Source organism: Mycetomoellerius zeteki, unplaced genomic scaffold (assembly GCF_001594055.1).
Source record: "Mycetomoellerius zeteki isolate Tzet28-1 unplaced genomic scaffold, Tzet1.0 scaffold25, whole genome shotgun sequence".
Taxonomy (NCBI): domain Eukaryota; kingdom Metazoa; phylum Arthropoda; class Insecta; order Hymenoptera; family Formicidae; genus Mycetomoellerius; species Mycetomoellerius zeteki.
Genome location: NW_017257227.1, coordinates 2,089,088 through 2,112,917, shown reverse-complemented (window position 1 = coordinate 2,112,917; position 23,830 = coordinate 2,089,088). Strand labels below are relative to the sequence as shown.

The window sequence follows — 23,830 nt, the reverse complement described above, 5'->3', positions numbered from 1 at the left end:
TTGAAGTTTATTCGGTAAAACAAAGTTTGTCGTTTAATGTGTCATTATAAAATTGTGAAATTTAAATCCATATTTATATAGAAATAAATAATGATATTCATAAAATCATATTAACGATATTCTGTTCATAAATATTGCATTTTTCATAATGGATGATTTTTGTACGCTTCTTTTGCATCGTATGAGAGATAAGTGGAAATAATTATTCAATTAATGCGATCTTATGGTAATACGGAGAAGTTGGTCGCTAACCTACGTTCAAGAACAGACAGGGACTGTCCTCTCCCGTTTAATCACTTCCAGAATGAATTAATCATGAGGGATCAGCGGCTGCCTATATCCTTCTCGCAATTGCTGCGGGGATTAACTTGCGGCTGATCTAATTTAGAAAGATTTTTCGCCGGAAGGCATTCGACGTATATTGTTCTTTCGATAATTTAGATTCTGCGAATAGAAGGCGACGTTCATTTCAATCGATCATTAATCCAGGTCGACGTGAGGGCAAACCTTTAAAGAATCATATTCCATACTCTGATTGTATCATTACTCTCTATATATTATTAGCGCAGAGATTGATTTCTCGGAGAAAAAGAAATCGAATTGCCGCTATCGTGGCGGCAGCGCGCAACCTTTGCCTTTGAGATAAGAGTTGCTTGTGTGCTTTGAAGCTGTATATGGGGTGGTTCAGACGTACGCTATAAATTCTCGAAATCTCGTTATTTTTATGATAATTCGTACTTTCAACATGTGTAACTCACAACGGGTTCAATTTCAATATCTCATAGCTCCAAAATGATTATGCAGATTCTTGCAAAAAAGATTGACTCTCCCATTTGATCGAAGAATTTGTAAATAAAAAGGACAGCAATGATTCTATGACACCCTCTACATACGTGCATGTATACATACATAATGAATGTTCAAATGCAAACGATCAGCCGATATCTGATATCGCCAATGAAACCTCCATTTTACGACTCCGCGGAGTCGATATAGCGCTATTATGCGACGTCTTTCTTTTCTCGGACAATAATAATTCGCGTCCGGGTCGAGATTACGACGACGGTTTATTTCAATAACGAGACGCGATAAACGTTTGTCCTGTGACTCGCAATTCAAATTAATTATAGATGGAGAAGCGAGTTATCGGACGGACTATAGAGAGAGAGAGAGAGTCTTCGGAAAAAACAAAAAATACATCGCTAAGTGACGCAAACCGGGCTCAAAATGGAATTATTAATACTCCACTCTAAATCGGTTATAAAAATTTTATATTAAAAATTTTCCGATCTTCTGCCATAAAATAAACACGATTCAAAATTAATCTTGCACTATCGTTTAATTCTGTACCCTTTTTTGGTCTGCGAAAAGTCTGCAACTTAGAATATGTCTTGCAATTCAAAATATTATAAATGTATAATTGTCAATTGCTGTAAAGGATCTTTATTAAAATATTAATTAAATGGATCTTAATGTTCTCGTAAATAAGCAAGTTAAATTACTAATTTAGCTAGACATTGCACTGTGAAATGATTAAAGAGATGGCTGGAGATTTCTGGATTACCACCGCCCTTAATGATTTAGAAAAGTTGTTCAATAATTTCAATGCACAAATAGCGAATATCTCGAGCAGTTTCGCACGTAATTAATTGGACATTAAATTTTGTGACGCAAGAAACGTTCGTTCGAAGCATTTACGATATTGCAACGGTGTTTCATCACAGCGATGCTTTTCATCCACGATAATGTTGTGACGATCCAATTAGAAGCGACGTGTAACTCGATCGGTTGATCAACAATTACGAACGACTACAGGACAGATCTTTATCTCTTGTCCCAAGTAGCCAGACTGTAAACGCATAACCCTCGGAGTGAACCATAAATTCGAACTGCACCCCTTCTGCCAGTCGTCTCCTTCCTCTTCAGCCCCATTACCCGTGACTCACGTTACGGGGGTGGTTTACTCCCGACTTGGCTGGCGATGTGCCCAATGCTGTCGTTGTCTTCTTATCGTCAAGGTTGCATGAGGAATATGAAACTTTGTAGCAGCGATGCGCAACGTAACTTTGTAAATTGAATAAAAGAAGAACGTGAATATTTCCTCTTTATAAGGTACATCAGATAAATTAAAATTTATTTAAGTATGTGTCAAATATCTATGAAAAAATTTATAATTCTTTATGTGATTGCTAGAATAATTTTGATAATGTAATGTAAACGGCACAATTACGAATTCATTTGAATAAAGTTTTCAAAAATGAAAAAAAGAAATGTAACGAATATACGTACATATACAAAGTGTCTCGAAAGAGAAGCAAAAGATTACAGTAAGAAAATTTTTTTAAATTAAGTAAAATAGTTATTTGTAAAGTTATTTCTATTTTAAGCAATTTTGAAATAATAAGGATTTAAATATAGCCAATTACAGGCTTCGTTTAAACGGATAACGTTTAAACCCCAGAGTGCGCGCTTACTAAATTACCGCACGCGCGATTTATGGACGGGTAACCGTCTAAACGTAATTTGTAATTGGCTATATTTAAATCGCTATATCTCAAAAACTACTGCTTGAAATAAAAATGTACACATAACTTTTTTACTTAATTTTTCAAAAACCTTGCTATAAGATTTTGATTCGTTAATTTTGGGGCATCGTGTATATATATATATATATATACATAAAAATTATAGTATATAAGTAAAAAATAATTACCCAAATAATTACCCAACTTAAAAATAAATTTGCAGTAAACACCTAGCAGTGATTAGAACGCAGATTTATTCGCGAGATGTGAGGTATCAGTACATTATTCCGATTCCATCACGTCGTACCAAAAAAAATACGTGGTAAACTGGAGTAAGAAAAATAAACAACGTCGAGACAGGAAAGTAAAGGTCATCATCCAAAGGAAGACAGGGAAACAATTAACGCAGGGAAACTAAATAATAATAAAATGTATTAAAAATCGTATACATTTTGGATATATACGCGTATTATATGTACACGCGGCCGTATTATATATGTATATAAATATATATAATATATATTATATATATATATACATATATGTATATAAATAACTATATATGTATATTTTTATATTTTTGGAACCGATAGCGATAGATTACACCTATGGTTACTATGGCAACATAAAAATTGTACAGAGCGGCCGATGGCAACCGCGTGTAAAATTCGTCGCGCAATCCAGAACGTAAATAATTGAATGAGAGAAAACGCACGGATAAAAATTAAAGAAGGGACACAAAGAGAGGCTTTGATATTACGCTTTAACATCGCGAAGAATAAGCGGAGTGGTTACTCCGTACACTACTCGAAACACACTCGTAATACACACAATACTCTCATTTTTATTGACAATTAGTGTGACAAAAAGTGGCTTATACAAATACTTATAAAGATTCCTCTTATCGGTTTCTCTACGCCACTCCTCAATGTCGCCTATCGAATACTTTTCAATATCCGCGGAAAAAATCGCATTTCCGGCATTTGCAATGCTCCGAATTCACATTCTTTACTCTTTCCTTCCTTTCGCTTTCGTGTGAACGCGATATCGTTCACTTCCTCCCCTCTCTTCGATCATTGGCGTGATATGTGGACACTAATTGTAAGACATCTTTACTCCCACTAATTTACAACATTACGTGTGTATGTTTCCATTTTGGCAAAGGTTTCTAAACCGTCTAAGACACACGACGGTTGACGCATTTAACACATTCCCTGCCACGTCAGTCATATACGAATAATACTCCTTGTTGAGAGCGTCCCATCATTCAAATACGAATGACACCTCGGAAGAAGTCATTCAATGATATTTTGTAGCAAAAGAGTATAAATTATAAAAGAACATGCGTTTGGCAATCTGAGAATTGGGCATGAATATGAGTGTCATTCACATATGAATGATGTGGCAGTCAATATGTTAAATTATATGAGGCAGTTTTCGTTTTTCAGTTCTTTTGCTTGTGCTCTGCGCTCGCAACATCTCGTAAAGAAATACAGCGGGCAGTGATCCAAGATTGTCATACCATACGCTTTATCTATGTATTTCCATCTTTATCTATAGATCAAAATAAAAAATTTCGCTTTATTGCCTTATAATAATTCTTACAGGGTTACAGGATCCCTGAGTTATGATAAATACATTATCTAAAATTTTCTCAAATCGTGTCATGTAAAATTTATTTATTTATTACGTCCGATCGTAGTTCGCTTACGAGATGTTGTAAAATTTTCCTATTCCGCTTTCTCTCTACGATTTCGGTTTCCGGTACTAGAAAAGGTTCTGGATTAACGATATTGCTAGTGACTGACATCGTCACGCGTATAATACGTACTTAAGGGTTGTTACTTCCGTTGTATCTCGCGCGTAATCTCGCTTGGGGACTATTTCTAGATCATCGGGATTTACATAAGAATTACATACGCGCGCGTGCATAATTTTCCTCTACTTACTAGCTTCAGGGTGAACGTAGATTTCCTTTTGCACTCCTTCGCGATCGAGGGTCTCTCGCCCTTTTACATGCTTACGCTATCACGTCGACCGCCCTTCGCGACACGTGCGCAAAGAAGTCGATCACCACGCGAAGTACAGTATAAATAAAAAAAAAACATCGCGTCTCTTACTCTCCATTATTATCAGTTCCGCACGACGATTGAGAGCTGGTGGACTGCGCGAACGCAACAAGAGAGAGTGCGACATGCTTTTACTTATGGTATAAAAAGTTTCGAACTAGTACACCAACATGTGTTAAATTACGTGTGATCTTCGCGAGGCAGACCTATGTATATAATATATGTATTTGTATTACGCATTCTGTGGACGCGTACGAATCTAGTTGCGCGATGATTATCTGCTCGTGGCAACGATAACGTTCAATTCGACTATTGCGAAATTAGATTAAAATCTATCAAAATTATATCGATTAGTTGAATAGTGTTGTGTAACATAAAATTATAAATTTAACTTTATTAAAAAAATTATATAACTTATATGTATATGATTTGAGATAATTTACAAATGTTTATAAATTAAAATTTCAACAAAATAAAATATATGCCAGATCTCGTCAATCTATCTCGAATTTTCATTAGTAGAGATGAGATTTACCGAGTAACAGTTTTATTTTAACAGTTCGATCTTAAGTTAGAAACAATTTTACAAATTCTGATTTTGATTAATGAATAAAATAAAATAAAGGATATATCTGATGTAATTATTCAACAAACTGGAAATATAATATTATCTCGAGAAAAATTGGCGAAAGCGGCGTATTCCACATTGCATAACAAGAATTAATGAACTTTTTTGTCTGCATCGAGTACAAGTTTTGTCTGATAACTGCTCGTGAAAGGAAATGACAACACTTGCCACAAGCGTGATCGTCTTTTGCGTCTCAATACCCTACAATGAGTCTGGCGACCGTTTTATTTACAGCATCGACTAACATCTAAGAACAATATTTACAGTTGTCCATCCTGCCTAATTTGTTACTTTAGCATTTGTCCTGTACACTGGTTTTTCCTTCATTGCATCTATTGCGGTGGCGGCCTACTTTCGGTTGAAACTACTTTCAAAATTTCGCGACCCTTCGATCGCGAAGGGTGGCAGTGATAAAGAATTAGTACAAGTAGAGAGATATCTCCCGGAAAGAGAGATAGCTTTCAGCACGCGATATCGAGAGATCATGGCAGTTTTTCTCTCTTCTGGGAAAGGAAAGGAAAAAAAGTAGGCTGCCGCTTTTTTCGCATACGCATCGCATCCGTGTGTGCATCCCCTAACATGGCTCTTTAATGGCTAGATTAGATAAATAGACGAGACGATACACGTTAGACGGACACGGTGACGGGCTTTACGAGCACCGTCTTACAAGAATGTAAGAAAGATTAGAGAGAGACAGATAGATATGGATAAAGATAGAGAAATCAATCGGCATCGTTCACCGTTTATCGTATGCACGCACATACATTCTTGCGTACCACACTCATTGAATCTTTTTTCTAATCACAATCTCACTATACCGCGACACTCGAGTGATCCTCTCTACCGATAATATCAAAATGCATCGCTTCGTTCCATCGATCAAGATTCATCCTTTCATAGGACAGTTTCTTTGACTCAACTGGCAAGATGAAGGCGCCGAAGAAATCGTCGATGATCCGAACTGGAGAGAAGATTCCTTGAGATTCCCGCGGAAGAAGACACGTACAGGCTAATACGTATATCGGGTAATCAAGAAGCACCGCGGCCGCTCATTGTCCATCGCGCAAAGTATGCGCTCGTTGGCACTAACGCCAGGCCGCTGAATCGTTCAATCTTATGTGCACCTCCATGAGTGATACCTTTCATACTTCGGTAGCTTGCGTGTAGGAGGGCGCGATGCCATGCGCCGGCGTCAGCGGCCCCGTTGTGGACGCGAGTGACCTCCTGGAGTAGATGGTCGCCGCCGAATGGGGCGTATGTGGCGCCGTATGCGGTGCCGGGTGCGGCGTCGCGTTGTGCCTGCGCGAGGCCGAGGCGAAGGGCTAGATGGGCCCGTAATTGCTGAGGGCGGAAGGCCTCTCTTGCTGCTGTGACTCGACGCATCCAGCGGTATTCATGTCGCCCCCCGCAGACTGGTGACGTCATACGTGTGAAAGCGGGGGTTGCTTGAGTACATGGTGATGTAGATGATGTTGGGACGCACTGGCGATGCTTCCTGGGGGTAACAGAGCGCTGCCCGGACCTGGCGCTGATGGGTACGGCATTGCGATCCCCCGACCCACGACACCTTTGATACCAATACTGCTGCCGATACCGCTGCCGACGCCGGTTACACCGGCTACCATCCCGGCACCGGCGCTCATGTGACTGCGATCACCGCCGAACAAACGCCTCCATAGTCGTTTCCAAGAATCGACCGTCTTGCCACTCCAGATCCAGACTCCTGAGGTAATGCCGACTGCGAGAGCCATGAAATATTTCAGCATTAGGATGGAGTATAACGGTCTTGTCCGTGGATGACAAGGACACGCCAGAGAACTGAGCCACTCATCCCGTAGAGCTGACTCGTACATATGACAGCCTAACACCACGCTGGCTGGTAATGTATAGAGAACGCTAAACACGCCGATCCGTATCATCAGTTTTTCCAATTTGTCCGCCTTGGCTCCAGGTTGACGTTTGATCACCGATCGAATTCGGAAGAGGCTCACGAAACCAGCCAGAAGAAAAGTCGTGCCCAGCAGAAGGTAGACGAATAGAGGTGCTAGGATGAAATTGCGCACCCCCTCGGGAGCGACTGTACAAACCCCTGCCACCGGATCACCGGCGACGCCACCTGCGACATACGCCCAAACCGTTTGTACAGTTGGGGCCAGCCACGCCACTAGATGGAAATATTGCGAATACGATGCTATCGCCTCGTTGCCCCACTTCAAACCTGCCGCGAGGAACCATGTAAACGCCAGGATCACCCACCACACTGATGAAGCCATACCAAAGAAGTAAATCAGGAGGAAAACGGTGACACAGGCGCCTGGACCCTGAGCGCCCGATTTCAAAGCCGGACCGTCGCAGGCGATTTCTTCGTGTCCAAACACGCTGCGCGATAAGTATCCCAAGGATACGACGAAATAGCAGGCTGACAGGAAGACGATCGGTCGCTCAGGATATTTGAAACGCTGGGTGTCGATTAAGAATGTGATGACGGTCACGAGAGTGCTGGCGGCGCACAGACCGCTCCAAAGAGCCAGCCATACGGCCGCGAACTCGCGTTCTTCGTTGGTGAGGAACGCGCCGCGGCATGGTAGAGCACAGTTCTGCACCCCCGCGATCTCCTGGATGATACTTCGGCCGATACCTCCCATCGATGGCGGTGCTGGCGCCGGCATTATCCCACTTACGGCCATGCCGGCCAGACCAGCCCCCGCGTTGGCCCCGGTGTTGCCGGTCCCGATGACGCTGCTGCTGACGGCGTTTATCGGTCCTGATATCCCCGAACCACCCGCCCCCAGGGGCACGAGGGGCGCTCTGCATCTGCACGCGCAATCCCTCGTCCTCTCCCCCGGGGGGTGCTGGCAGTTTTTTTGATTCTTGCCCGGCTTACAGCGGGCCGGTTGCGAAGTCTTGCTGGGCCGTGTGGGCCGCGCTGGCGGGCCTGGTGGTCCTGGGACACCGCTGCTCACTGCGCCGCCGTTACTACCAGGACCTGTGCTAGTGCTGGTGTGATTATCCTGTTCCATGCACAGGTTCTCCGGGTCACCATGATACGGCAGACGCTCGCATGCCATTCTCTCCGGCCACGAGAAGCCGTATTGTTGCATCAAGGGCGCGCAACCTGTTCGCGCTCGCTCGCACACGCTGCGACATGCTGGCAGTGGTTTCGTATACTCCGGTAGGCAGATCGGTGCATACATAGAGCACAAGAAGAATTTGAGATCCGCTGAACATTTGATCTCTACCAACGGCCAAAACTGGTGCACTTCCAAGCCGGCCTCATCCTGCGTGTCATGATTCAATTCATTCGGCATGGCGGTAAGATTGTAGCCGATACCGCGGCACATAGGAATTGTGATCTCTTCGCATCGACCCTTCCCGTTACCGCCTCCGATGCCGGAATGCCCACCACCTCCTCCATTTATAACGGAATGGCTACCACCGACATTACCGCTGACACCTCCAACACCGTTACCGTTTCCAACACCACCAACCCCATTGCCGTTAGGACTGGAACTGTCGGATACCACGCCGATCACCGATGACGACGAGGATGAGGAACTGCCGGACGAGGATGAAACTCCTGATCCTGAGCCGACGATACTACCTATCGGATTTATTGCCGATTCCGGTAATACATTCGAAAACGTCGTTACGAACACCAGCAACGTTAACAGACTCGTCATTGTTCGCGTAGGAAATAACTTCGTCCGTCGCGCGGGTCTCATGCTCAAAGATGTTCGACTCATGGCTGCATAGCTGGCATAATGGCAGTCTGCAACAGAAATCAAAGAGTTCCATTTTATTATTAATGTTTCTATGGCAAAATTTGCATTGTGAAAAGTATAAGAGCGCAATATGCAAGTGAAGTGTTATTTTTCTTTCAATACTTCTTGTATCATATTAATTTGTATAAATAAACAAATTTCTATATTTAATATACAGTAAAATACGTATTTAATGTATTTATTAAACGTTTAAAAACATTAATAAATACATTAAATATGTATTTTACATATATTAAATAAAAAAATTTGTTTAGTCATGTGAATTTATGTAATGCAGATACAGAAATAAACATAGTAATAAGATTTATTGAAAATTTATAGCCTTCTATATTTCATCATATTGATTTGAGCTATCTAGTTTTCAATGATTACTTACAGTTTCCGAACATGAAGAGAGCTAACATCAATTCTCGCTAATAATTCATTCTGCGAATAACGCGAATCTCGTCGGACGAGGGAGTAGTATTTACCAGAGTATTCATCACGTTTCAGAGAGACTGGGCGTTCCGAGTAGGTTCGAATTTAATCCCGAAACGAGATGCGCGACTCTGTCGAGATCGGTTAGCAGAACATATGCACGAGTCTTGTTTCGTTTGCAATTCGGACTATCAAAGCAGCACGGTGCCGGTTTCAGTAGCTCCGGAGCGAGTCGCACCGCGTGTATTCGCTCTTTCCGAGTAAAAGTCCGAATCCAGCGATCGATGCCTAAATAGCCGGCCGGCGCGGGATGCCTGGCCGCTCGCTCGCTCGTCCGTTCGGTCGACCTTAACGAGCAAGGGCGTAGCGTTCGAATGTCTCGTACATAAATCAACGTCGGTGCTTCGATCGCTAGATACCCGGTTTCGAAACCGGTACGCCTCTCACAGAGCTGTAGGGTGTTGGCTCAAGAGCCTGGATAAATTCACGAATAATAAATAACCAATGAAGAATAGAATCTTATTCGTGAATAAGGATAACTATTCGAATGAAACCTCTCTGTGCATTTATCAATAAATATCGCACTCAAATAAAATATTGTTTAAATGATGCATTTAGATTGTAGATTCGAATGAACTAAAGTATAACTAGAGTATGCATTTTTTTAATTTACAAACGAATTGTTATTAATTTTTATTGGTATTTTATTAAATTATAATTGAATTAACATTTCTGCGAGATAAAACTAATATTGTTTATACATACATATCATTCGTTTTTAAATATTTTGTTTGCATCAGAGTTGTCATAACTTCTTCATTCGAAATTCTGTTCTCTGATTTTCAAACAAAATTTCATAATTTCATTTTCTCTGATGTTTTCAATAATATTTTGAAATTGTTTGTATTTTCATCTTGACCTGAAAACTGTCAAATATTTTGTTGACAGAGCAATTTAACATAGCAATAAATTAACGTATTGACACTGCTTGCATTTGATTGTTAAGTTGGTATTATTCCAAAACTGTGTAGGTGTGATGTATTCATATTAAATTTCTTTAAAGCCAAGAATTGTTATTTTAATTTTCCAGAAAATTTTGCAAAATTCCCTGATATTTTCTCTGCTTTCCTTGATTGTTGTCAATTTTCCTGACATTTCCTTTATTTCCAATTTTGTGACAACCCTAATAATGTAAGTGAATAAAACTTTATCGAAATAACGAGATAAATAAAAATTTATTCAAAGAATGCATTGTTCCATGGAGAATCGAAATCTGTCGGAGGAAAGGGAACGGTGGAAGCACAAAAGGCTAAAGGGTACAGCGAGAAAGAACGAAGAAAGATGGCTGGGGAGAGAAAGAGAGAAGAAAAAAAGGAGAGAAAGAGGCAGAGAAAGGGATCGAAGCACACACAGTCATGGATCTTATAATAGTCGACCCGCGGAAAACACGTGACCGGAGCGAAATGTTATCGTAGGAGGCGGTGTTAGTTTTACCGTTTGTTAACTGCTAGCGCCTCGACGCGGGCGTCGCTATTTATAAGACGCCGTCGCGGTCGACGTACATGTACCCGCGTTTGGAATTAAGGGAGAAGTCCCGCTACGTGTGTGGCTCGAATCCCCGATACGGCCGATTGGCGTGCGCGCGGTATAACGAAATGCACCGGCGAGATGCATCCGCCGCAGCTGCGCGGAAGCGAGACCCCGATGCCTCTCAATAGAGACGTATGCGCGCTTTTGATTTTCGCTTCGTTATGGAGTTCGCTTCGGAGCATCGTTGAACCCGTCAACGACGGGCATTATCGCCGATCTCCCTTCGACGCGACCCCGCTCTGTCTGACAATATTACAGAGAATACGTTTATTATGAATCGAAACGCGCGCAGCACGATTGCGCCGTAATGAATACACGCGTCATGTATAATCATCAACGGCCGTCTATCTAGCTTTTCATCCGTCGCATTTACAGGCTTCACGCGTATCTCGCCCAATCGTTATCTCATCGTTTCATCTTAAAAGTAACTACCTGATCACTTTGGCGACGGTATTAGAAAAATTCCACCTTTCATCATTCGTCTTTTTCTTTTAATAGGATAATTGCGTGACCGATATACCACGATGTGATATATCGAAATTGAACCCTGCGGGCTGCGCTGTATTAGCGAGCGATACGGAGAACTATTATACATAAAACTTATTCAACGAAATGAATATCCATTAATGTATTGCATAAAGTAGCTAGAGGTAATATGAGGGAGATAGGAGAGGGATCTCGGCAATGAATCACTTTTAAAGCCTCGGCCCTGTTGCCTGGGATATGCGGGATGCTGGCCAACGTTGTTTGGGTTACGATACACTCCTCTTTTATGGAAATTTTGTGCTCTTTTTGCTCTCCCACGTCTATCCTCGCTCATAACTAGTTTCTGCAAATAGCACGCGCTTGCATAAGCGCAATCCATTTGCCGTCAGCGTCGCGACAGCTAATTAAAAGTTTATACATATTAATATCCCGCAAGTCCATTCTAAGTCGTTTATTTACATTTGCTGTCGCTCAATTGATCGTACCGAGGATGAGGTCGATTCGCCTAGTCGCGAGAAGAAAATATATCGATATAAAGCGTGAAAGACACGCTTCTGTTGCGTTAAAACAACGATTTGTACGCGTCAATCCATCTCTTTGAGACTTTTGATTTTCGCAGCAACGAGGGAAGTTGGGGTTACATTCGGGGCTCGTAAACAGGCAAGGGAGGCGTAAACGCGTGTGTAGCAGCTCGCCGTGATATCGCGCGTTTCTTCGCAAACGCTCCTAAAGGTACGTAAATCAAAACGCGCGACGAGATTTATGGCGAGGTATGGATAAGGTATGTGTTATGCTTCCTCGTTAGATGGTAAAACTGACGGCGGTCAGATGGTGTCGGGTTTTATATCAAATCGTGCGTCTCACGAGCATTAATCATAAATTCACTATGTTCATGTCCCCTGCATGCTTGCCTCCGTCCCTCCGCGGAGCTAAGAAAAACAAGGAACCCGTCGAGATTCATTTGCTGTCTTTTCAATGATCTTGCATCATCGTTCGAAAGTTTTCACTGCCGTTCGTAGAAATAACTCGAGAGATTTAGCTGTATGCTAACTATGCGATAAACACTGTCGTAATTAACATCGCGCATAAATTCTACGAGTCGCACAAGGAATCTTCTCTCAATTATGCTAATTTCTTGATTTAACGAGTTTTATAAAAAATTCTACAGTGTGACAGAATTAATGTTTCACGCAGAGTTTCGATTTATTATAGAAAGAATGTCAGAGATCCGTTGGCTATCATTTCCATTGCAAAGAAACTATAATTAATTTTAATCCCATTTTAATGCGCTAAGCTATTTCAATTTTTAATTTATCTCAAGAATTTATTTTCGATTATAAATATGTAAATAAAAACTTAAAATAATACTTTCTTAAAAACATATAAATTATTACAAATTTTTAATGCCCATTTTATCTAATTAACGTTATTAATTAATTTTAATCTTGGTTCAACTAACTCTTCATCTTTTTCTAGTTCTAGGAATTAGAACTAGAAAAAAATCTGCAGCTATAAAGTTAATTTTTCTATTTATATTTTAATAAAACTATTCTTTGTAAACTTGTTTCTATTATTATTGTGTACTTTTTGCAAAAGAATTTCTTCTAATAACAATTTATGTATTCGCCGGATATCGCGCCACTGAAGAAACTTCCGTTCGAGATATGGAGTAACAATTTGGCGTGAACAGAGCGTTTGACGCACAGCGCGTATATACATATCTCTTGGGAAGTTAACTCACGCATAGTTTACGCGCGCAGCAAGTTCCTTCTGGTATCTATCTTTCCCGACGAATCTGGACATCTAAACTTGGCCTTCGAACGCATGCTCTCCTTCTGGATGAGTTTATTAACGGTGCAACTGGCAGAGCGTGTGCGAGAGACAGAAAGGGAGAGCCTAAGTCGCGCGAAAGCACCGATAACCGGAACTATTTGTTAGAGCCCCCGGGTGTGATACGCATATTCGCGTCCGACAACATGTACTTCGGGCCTTTATGCGAATATAAAGCATGCTTTCATGCATTTCAAACGCCACGTTCTGCCGCGTGCCGTAATATACAGAGTGTTTCGATCTCGTCACAAAAATCAAGTCACAAAAACTACTTTGATGATCAAATAAAATTATTTTCAGATCTGTACTAAATTCCTAGATACTTCAGCAAAGTCATTTCTCTTTTCGTGTAACTGAAAATGTCATTGCGACAATCAATAGTAAAAAAACTAAAATTTGTAGATATAAATTTCCTGAAAAGAATATGTGAGGAAAAGCGATGGAAGATATAATATTACTTTTCATATTTATCTATATTTATATATTTATTTATTTTTATATTTAATATTAGATAATTTATATTTCTTGCGATGCAACGTGGTGCGTAGCTTGTACATCTTTTTTGAAAGTGATTGTATAGGACAACAGTCTTGCTGGTAAAAGGTGCGGAAGATATTCCCAATATCGCATGCGAGTCTTTACTGCTAAAATACGGTCTTTCTTCCCTTCGTGTATCCGCTATGCGAAACTGCGCTGTTACTCGAGTCGCTCGCGATTCCCAGAATACACCCGTAAGATCGGATTTACCAAAGCCTGCGTGAAAGCGGCACGTTTGCCATGGTGTACGTGGTGTTCCATTAAATTTTCGTCAAACCGCATACGTATTCTTTGATCAATTTGATGTCGGCCTTTCCATTGCGACAACTTAAACAGAAACGTAATTATTGATTCAATTAATCTTGAAAATTACAGAAACTTCTTGTCGAAGTTTGAGAACCGCAAACAAATAACGAAGTGCCATTCTTCAATCAACTTCGACGAGTTTCTATTTCAGCAGAATTACCATTACAATTTTATCGAGATATTCAATGCAATCGAATATCGTTGGACTAAAAATACCATTTTTCTCGTATATTTTGTTTTGCCCGCGGTTAGCTATTTGTATTTGTAATTGCACTGACGCGACGTGGCAAACTGCAAACCGCTCGCGATCCATCACCTTCCATTTCCTCTATTTTCACCTCAGCGCTGCTCGAGCGTGATAAAGAATGTGTAGCAACCGATGATGCATTGCTCCGTTCAATCAGAGCACTCGATAATCGTACCATCGTCATGTGTACCTGCACACGTGACAAACGTATCATTTGTCCAGGGAGATGTAGTTCCGCCTGTAATCATCGACACGGGTGCTTGTCGATTGCGCGCGAAGTGGATCTTGTTATAACTATTTCCTGTGCCTTGGGTTTCCTCTAGTCTTTCTGTACGTCCTGTTCGATGTGAAACCGGAGATGATCTTTCTCGCGAGCAAGCACGCGCTTCGCACTCATCGCGTTCCCAACAATCATCGCGCTTAATACAGCGAGCAGTAATGCGAGAACAGGCTTCTTTCGCGAGCAACAACATTGGGCATTTTCCTGTTGAGATACGTTGTGAGTTCGACCGGAAAAGTCGATGTACTCGCTAAAACGTTTTTGAACGCTAAAGCGTTATTGAAAACAAAACTCGCTTCAAATCATTATTTTAATTCTCCGTCGATCATGTGGAATTTTGCATCTTTTGTAAGCGATCAGGTTCTTTGAGCTTCAGTGCAGATTTTTTATATTGTTTTGGACTGAATAAAAATTTGAAAAAATTCTTGCATATTTGTGAAAGCTTAAACGAGTTTTTACTATCATGGAAGTCGGATTGTATTTTACAGATATAAATTTACTTGCCACAATTTAAATATCGATTGTGCCTTCAAAGTCCAATTTGGCTGGTGGAGGATTAAAAAAAAATGCCGAAGTATTAGTGGCAGTATATTACAAAATGTCTGATCATTTTCTATTGAACGTTTCGTAAAATGTAAATTAGCCAGAAAATTCAAGTTAAAAAACTTCGAAACTTTAAAGTAATCGGTATTCGCTCTAAAATTTTCTTAATTGATATTTATACAGTGCATTTTATTAATGAATCTTTGTTTAAAATTAACGTAATTAAATGATTTTTTTTTCATTTTGAAGGTCCGAGGAACAAGATTACGTAACTTAAAATGTAAGTTTGTGAAAAACATTTGTTATAAACAATTTTTCACAACGTAGTTAAAGAAAATGTCCACGTCCACTGAAGCCGCGAATACCGATTAGGATTAAAATCTTGGATAGACGGAAAAAATTAAATTGTCAAACGATGTATAAATAAAAATTATAATCGGTTCAATGGTCTTTAGCACGCGTTACCGCCGTTTGTACAAAGTACTCGGAATCTCCAGTAATAACGTTACAACGTTCTGCGAGGAGAATCCCAATTTGATACACAAGCTCGTAATAATCTCCTGCGGGGTCTAGAAGCAAGATTGTCATGTTGGGATACCTTTTATCTCCCTATAAAACGACGTAAGAGCGCGCTCGCACACACTTCGCGGCCGCAAATACATGGGGCGTAGGTAGGTGCTATCATAAGGTTGGCGGTAAACGCGATTCCTTTTGTTCCCGCGCGTTTACAAGCCTGCACACACCTACATACTATTCGCCGTACGAGCGCGAGTAAACTGCGGCCGAGAAGGATCACTGATCTCGTCACGCCCCTTTCCCCATCGTTCCACCATCCACCGTCCCACCTTCCTTCATCCTTTCCTTCTCTCACACCTTCCGCCTGTGTGTACGCGCGCTAATTAATCAGGGAATGAATTATGGATTCATGCGCTTGCCTAATTGGATCCGTCGCCCCATGGAGGCGCGAAGCACTCGCTCCCAGAAAGCGTCCGCTCTTGCGATTCTGCTTGGCTTTTGATTGAGAAAGAGAGAACGTCTTACGATAATCGGCGGCTGAATGGATCTGGTTTGAACCGCCGTCGAAATGAGCTTATCGATATACATATCGTATACTGCCCGAAACTTCGCATTACATAAGCATCCTTATGATTTCGTCGTTGGCACGTTGGCATCGAGAGTTTTATTTGTTTCGCGGAATAAGAAGTGAAAAGAAAATTTCGTCTCCAAGATTAGTAGTTGTTTAATATTGACTAGCTGATTACACACCGTTAGATATCAAAGAAGCAATAGTAATCCAATCTCTTGAGTTAAATGACATTTTATTTTTAACTTTTATGGGTGTCAAAATGTAAATCAATCCATTTCTGTGATTAGTTTTAAAGTAAACATCGTCCATAATAGATGGTATTCATAGTCCATTCTTATTTTAAAATGTAATGTTTTAAGATGCTAATGCTCTCTAATTGAGCAGACATCTTAAAATTGTACTTAAGACAAATATAAGAATCGACTATAAATATCGATCATTAAAATACATGCATTTAATAAATAATAAACTAAATTTTATTTAAATTTAATACATTTTTTAGAATTAAATTGTTTAATTTCATTGTTTTTGTTGTCAAATAAATTAATATATTGTATAGGAGCACTGGCGACCTATAGAAATGATTAAAAATAATTAAAATTGGGTATAACTTGACATTATGAATTTAACAGTGTAAAATTCGATTATCGCCCCGGTACAAATTAATTCCGCCAAAGCGAAAGCTGCAAACCGCAACATGTGAAACAAAACGATCTAGATTCTTTGAGTAGCCCTCTTGATCGTTACAAAGAATATGTTAACAAAGAAGTCGGTCGATCCACCGGGTTCATTTTTCGTTAAAACCGCAACGATGCAGAAAATGTTAGCCGTGTCTCTCGCTCGCTATATTCTCGAACGTTCCGATGGAAACGTTGATAAGGTATATTACCCGCTTTGTACCTGGTGATAGAAAGGCTCAGCTCGCGGCTAACTAAAGATGGCAGAAAAGATGAGAGAAGGCAGGGCGGTCCTGCAAGAGCTGTGGAAGATGAACGAGTCGTTGCCACGTTCAGTATTTACTTTTCACGTGCGACAGGCAGCAAAAGCAACGATCATCTCGACGCGTCTCGACGTCGCGGAGAAGCCAGCTGGAACCGGCCGAGCTGTTTTTCTCGGGGAAAGAGAGAGGCCTTCGCTTCTCTCTCGTCATCAACGAGCGTGAGCGAGACGGAGCTTTAAAACCGTAAATCATCGTCCTTACACGCCTTGTAGGGAAGCAAAGAGAAGCTCGGAGAAAAAAAGAGGAGATCGAGAGATAAATGGGTAAACAGGTAGACGGGTGCGTGGAGATAGGAATGGAGGGGTCAGAGAGATATTCGCTGCTCGTTATGCGACTGCTTTTGGATTTAAAAATTCGTATATCCAAGACGGATCTGTCGTCTACCTGACATATTGATCCCGAACAAAATATATCCCAATGAATCTTTCAGGATCTCCCACGATTATGCGAAACACTTGAGATCACGCAAAGTTCAACTTTCAATTTTCAACGCACGAGATAACACGATGATTCGATGATATTTATCACGATAGCCAAGAGATCTTTAACTTTTTATCGTTTCTGAATGATTATAATAGTTCTGCAATTGAAGTTTCGATTCCGTATAATTTTTGTTTTTTAGGGTCTATTTTTTAAATCGTATAGCTTTTTTTTCCTTAAATAAGATTCATTACACTGAAAAAAAAGATTGGCTGCTGCAGTAAATTAGATGGTAAAATATGGCATAGCATTTTGGTTGCAACAGCCAATTTTGATTGCTGCAGCTAATTTTTGGTTGCGTTAGCCTATCCGCAATGTCAGTATAAAATTTCGATTGACTAACGCAACCAAAAATTGGTTGCTGCAGCTAATTAAAAATGCTATGCCATATTTTACCATCTAATTTGCTGCAGCAGCCAATCTTTTCTTTCAGTGTATAATTCAATATTTCATTGTATTCTCTCTCTCTTTATCTCAAAATATTACACTGTTTCAGCGTCACTGTAGTGGCTTTCCTGTCCTATAATGTGATTTTTCAGATTTTAAATGTTTCAGAAACTTCATATTCAACAATAAATATAGAATCTAAATCTTTATGATTGATGACACAACATTTTACAAGGCAACGAACGAATATCTAAAATGAGCTGATAATGCGCATTTGGCATCGTGCCTCATGAAAGGTGTATTCCGTAATTAACCTTTAATTAAGATCGCAAGAAAGTCCGATTTATGGCAACAGTCCTTTACGAGTCCTCTGTACGCGTCGAGCGTAGATAAGCAACCGGCTTGTCGCGTTTATCTTACGAGCGGTCTCGCACCGCTTAATTACTTGTAAGAATTAAATAGCGTGTCGTATGTCTTCGCACAGGCTTAAGTGAAACTCTGAAGTCAAGGTAAAAGGAAAAACGGCAGCATAATCGTATTATTCTCAAGGAAAATTGTATCAGACCGAGACTCGTATTTGTATTTCGCGTTAAACGTGGTTTCTACTTGTTTTCGTGTCTCAGCTATTTGTTACAAATATTGGCTTTAATGTTACGATTGAGAGAAATGTAGCCAAGAAACTTCTTATGACTAGTTTTTTACAAATGCTGCAGCAATCCGGTGAAAATATATTAAATAAACTGTTTGCGTTGTGGTTAGTGCTTTGCGAGTTATACTACAGTTTTGTTGTATTTAACTTCAAATTTTGATTTCATTTCAATTCATGATTTTTTTTCATTTTAATCCACAATTTTTAATAACAAGAATTTAACATCTTTTATATCATTAAGCTGCTCCTCGCCCTAATGAAGTAAACTTTCACGAAACGTTGGTATTCTAAGAATGAATATAGACGTGAAGATAACTCGCGAAACAAATTCTCTACCAATATTTCATGCATTTTTGATAGATATTCTTTGCATTATAGTACTATATATTTGTATGTATTATGTACTTTATATATACAAATGGGTAATAATTGATGTCACCTCGTTTTGCTGTGCTGATTACTTTCCGCGCCTTAGAAAGTTATGGCGCTGTGAGTGTGAATGCCAGTTCAAGTACGTGAGGAAGGCGCTTTCCACGAGACAAATTGGCGACATTATCGTGACGGTTGTGGAATCAGTTAGTGTTACGAGAATTTGACTATTGCGAGAATTTTACAACCTCGATAAAAGATTAATTACGCGATAGTTTTCGTACTGAAATATATGAGTTCATACGGAAAGTTTTATTGAAACGTCTAAAAATTTAGGTTCAAATATGAAAATAATTTTATTGGATCATCAAAATAATTATGTAGGATACATGCAAGTTGGTTGATAGAATATCAAAACTTTTTGCAGTATAATTATGCTTTTCTACATAATTATTTTAATGGTTCAACAAAGTTTTATTTTCAGATCTGTATCTAGTTAAATTTTTAGACATTTCTGTAAAATCTTTCTTGCTGGATAAGATTTACGAAAAATAATTTCCGTAAGACAAACTTTAAACATAAAAAATATACAATATAGAAATTAATAAGGAATAAAATGATAATAATTAATTAAAAAATAAATTACAATAATGGATGAATACAGTATGAAATAATAATAATTGTCGAAGTAATCATACAACTAGTAAAGATGAGCGATCGAGTGATAAGACTAAGCTGATCGTGATAACACTAACAAAAATAACCACGAAGGTGAAACGATAGCAAATGTATTGAGTAAGCTGTTACAAGTATTAAAGTCTCCTAGCAATCATGATTCCATAATTGAACCAGTCTGTATCGTGTCTATCCTATCTGACTTTACGTCAATATTGCAAGGAATCTACAGGAAGGTCAACAAAGTTAAGATACGGTTCACTCGTTTGAGAGTGTTTGCGTTCGGGCCTGTTTGAATTTGAAAATCAATTTCCCAGTAGCATACCATTATTATTTCTACGTTTCTACGAATAAGAGATTGTTCAATTTTAATGACAAAAACTTTTTCAGTCTCTCCAATCTATTTTTCATTAGTCTATCTATTTCATTAGTCTATCTATTTTTATTACATGAAAAAATTTAAATAATTAAAACCAAAGCAAATTAATATTAGTGATTAAGCATTTACAGAATGTGTGTGTGTGTTAGTTTATTTAAAGTATATATACGCTCCCTTTTTGTCCGACTTTAGAAAAATTCTGCATTAAATATTAACAGGATCAAACTTTAATGTAAAACATCAAATATCAGTTATAATTATTCCTGCCATACGGTTATCATCGCTATCAAACACTCGGCGTTAAACGTAATCACCTCTTTCCCAGCTGACTTGTTTAACATGAAATTCAAGATAAACGTGAGAATTCAGCGGGCTCGTACAGCGGTAAACGTGCGGCCGGAATGCAAGGCGGAGAATGGCGAGAATTTCTTCGTTCAGGGTTCGCAGCTGGCTCCCGCGTGGTCGACGCCAATGCAAATCGCTACCGATGCATCACGGAGCTGTCAACCGTTCGTTGCGTTCGCGATAAAGTTTCCCCGTTCGTCGTCCGCTTCAACGGGCCCGAGGGCCCGGGGAGAAACAGGTCGGGCACGACCGATACGCAACGCTTGCGTCGTCCCTGTCTAACGTGCCTAACGTGAAGCAAATCCAACCACGTTTACACGGATTATCTGCAAACCGACGAGATAAAGTACGTAACTCGATGTCGACGCACGATAATATTTTCAAATGTTCTTCGCTAAGTATTACTTCAAACTGGAAAGTAAGATTAAAATCCTAAAAGCACAAAGTTCTTTCTCAAAGTTCTTTCAGATAAATCTAATCATACGCGGAAAAACGATTTTACTGATATAAATATAAAAACAATTTTATCGAAGCAACAAAGTAATTACGTAGGAATCTCAAATATGACAAGTAATGCTACAAAAAGTTTTGACATTCCAACAACCAGTTTGAGCGTGCTATATAATTATTTTGATAGTACAACAAAATTATTTTTAGATCTGTAACTAGCTTTTAGATACTTCAGCAAAACCGTCTTTTTTCGTGTAGAAATAGCTGGACTACAGCTTATGTATTTTTAAAATTTATAACATCAAGAGAGATGACAGAAATTACTTTATATATTTCGTAAGATCTTAATCAACTTTACCAAGTAAATCGCAACTTTAGCAAGTTGATTACGCGACACTGTATTAAAGATATTAAATTCGTATCTTTTGCATAGTTTTAGGATAATTTTTTTTGGCTGTCGAGAAAATTCATTAGACAAAGATTATTATCGTTGGGTCTAAAACCCGTGTCACGCATTATGGATTGAATTCAAATTGCAAGGTGCAAATCATTGCTCAACCAATCAGATCGGTTGATCAATAATTCACAGTTTACAAACCGAATTCAATTCGTATCCATAATATGACACGGGCTTAAGTGTCACATTATTTAATACGTCTATGAGCTTGTACGTATTAAAATATGATCTGCATATTTCTGGAAGTTTCTTTTAAAGAGATCATCCACCTGCGAACGCCATAGGACGGTGTCGTTTAAAAACATCTTGCTCAGACGAGACGAGTAAGTACGTCATTATTTCGCGCTTCCCTAAAGGAAACAGTGACTTTTTCGCAGAAGCAAGACAAGAAGGAAAGAAGCCGTCGTCGTTGCGGCTTCTCTGGCAGTTTCTCTGGATCCGCGCATACGTATATGCACGGGCGCGGACGCGACCGGAATTATTTGCGCATTGCGTACATCAAGAAATCTTACCTCGACCGATCGCGAACTCGCCCGGCGAGGATTAATTAATCGCCGCGCGGATAAAACGAAGCCCGCCGTCGAGAACAGGCGCGCGTTGACCAATAGGGAGCACGGCAAAGTAGCTTCCTACATTGTCGTTTCTTGTTCCACGGCTTCCACAAGGAAACTAATTAAGACTCGGTTATGTTGTATACTTGCTTCCACGGAGGGCGTATCGTCGATCAACATGGTGCGCGCTGTCTCGCTGTGATAAATATGGTCTAGTTGAACGCAAGCTAGAAATTTGGCGGAAATGTCGCGACTTTGCCTTAACAAGAATCGTATTTAATTAAGTAACAAGTACACACTGAAAAATGTCTGGTTGAATTAATTGGAATATTGATAAATCCAATTATAAAAGTATAAATCAGATACTTATAGTTAAATCCATTAAACATTTTAGTCGAGATAATTCAGTAAGAAATTGGATTATATTAGAAATTCAATAACCAGAATTCTGATGTGTGATCAGAATGCATTTTGTTCGTACCTCTTACAACTAGAACATTTTCTCAATATAGTTGCGAAAAGCTTTCGAATAGCAAAAGTCAATGCCATTGAGAACGAAATATACACAAAAAGAACAATTTTCTTAAAGTATCTAAAAATTTAGCCAGATACAAATCTGAAAATGGACGCTCAAACTGATTGCTAGAATAGTTTTTGCAGTACTGTGCAAACTCATGTTTGAAATTTCTACGTAATTATTTTGATGGTCCAATAAAATTATTTTCAGATCTGTGTCCATTAAAATTTTTATATACTTTAGCAAAATTCTTTTTTCTGTATGTATTTCTAGTAAAAATGCGAGCCAGAATTCGTAACTCGGTAAAGACGTGAATATTTCATTGCGTTCGTCCGTTCGTTTATTTTTTTCTGACACGAAAAACATAATTTATAAGGAGATGTTCTGAGAAAATGTACGCCTGATTAAACTTTCGGCAATAAAGAAAAAAGAAACCGCGCGAGACGGCAAGAAATCTTATGGCGCAACCACAACGACGTTCCATGTCGTCGGCACTCGGTCGATAGTCACACCACCATCAGTGTAGCGTAACCACCATCTCCACCACCTCTACCACCGGCATCACCACCACCGACGAGCTACCCACCCATTGTAGGGTTCACCCTTGAAAGAGCTTTCCAAGGGTGATGTTGCTATCGACCCAACCTTGCCTTCCTCGAGAGCTGTATACTAAATTTTTAGAATCAATGTAACCAGTTTCGAACACGATAGTGTCAGTAAACTATGATTACTCGAAAAATACATGTGTTCAATAACATTAATTATTTTACTTGAAATCTTTTCAATATTTCGCAAATAATTATTGTAAACTGCATTCATTGTGTCGAGAGAATATTGTTCATATGTATAAATAAAATTTGCTATTTGAAAATATCTAAACATGAATTTATATGGATTTCTGTACATATAATGCCACATACTCTACGTGGAACAGAATATAATTTAATGAAATAAAAATTCATTTTACTGCATGTGAATAGTATATACAAAAAATTTATATTGTAACTTGAAAATTAAATTATAGATTGTCATACACAATTTTCATCACGTCTATTAAGCTGGCACAGCCACTTCAGCACAATCAAACGCGACCTATACCACATTTTTTTGCTATTTTTTTGCTAATTTTTTGCTCTATTCCCGATTTTTTTGCTCCAGCCGATTCGCTAAAACCCATGGCTGTGCTAGCTTAAGATCAAAGTTAGCACAGCCACAAAGAAAAAAAGCAGCAAATGAAAAATCAA

At 39.4% G+C, this 23,830-nt stretch overlaps 1 protein-coding gene across 3 annotated transcripts in view; it reads right to left on the bottom strand.

The window, feature by feature from the left end:
* Positions 1 to 5,543: 5,543 nt before the first annotated feature.
* The window catches only part of fz2 (frizzled 2), an 88,498-nt gene continuing 70,211 nt past the window's right edge, over positions 5,544 to 23,830 (bottom strand). For all 3 annotated transcript variants that reach the window (XM_018449819.1, XM_018449820.1, XM_018449818.1), the window contains exon 2: positions 5,544 to 8,991. In XM_018449819.1, coding sequence (XP_018305321.1) covers positions 6,644 to 8,965 — 2,322 coding nt within the window. In that variant the 5' untranslated portion in view covers positions 8,966 to 8,991 and the 3' untranslated portion in view covers positions 5,544 to 6,643. The remainder of the gene's footprint in view (positions 8,992 to 23,830) is intronic.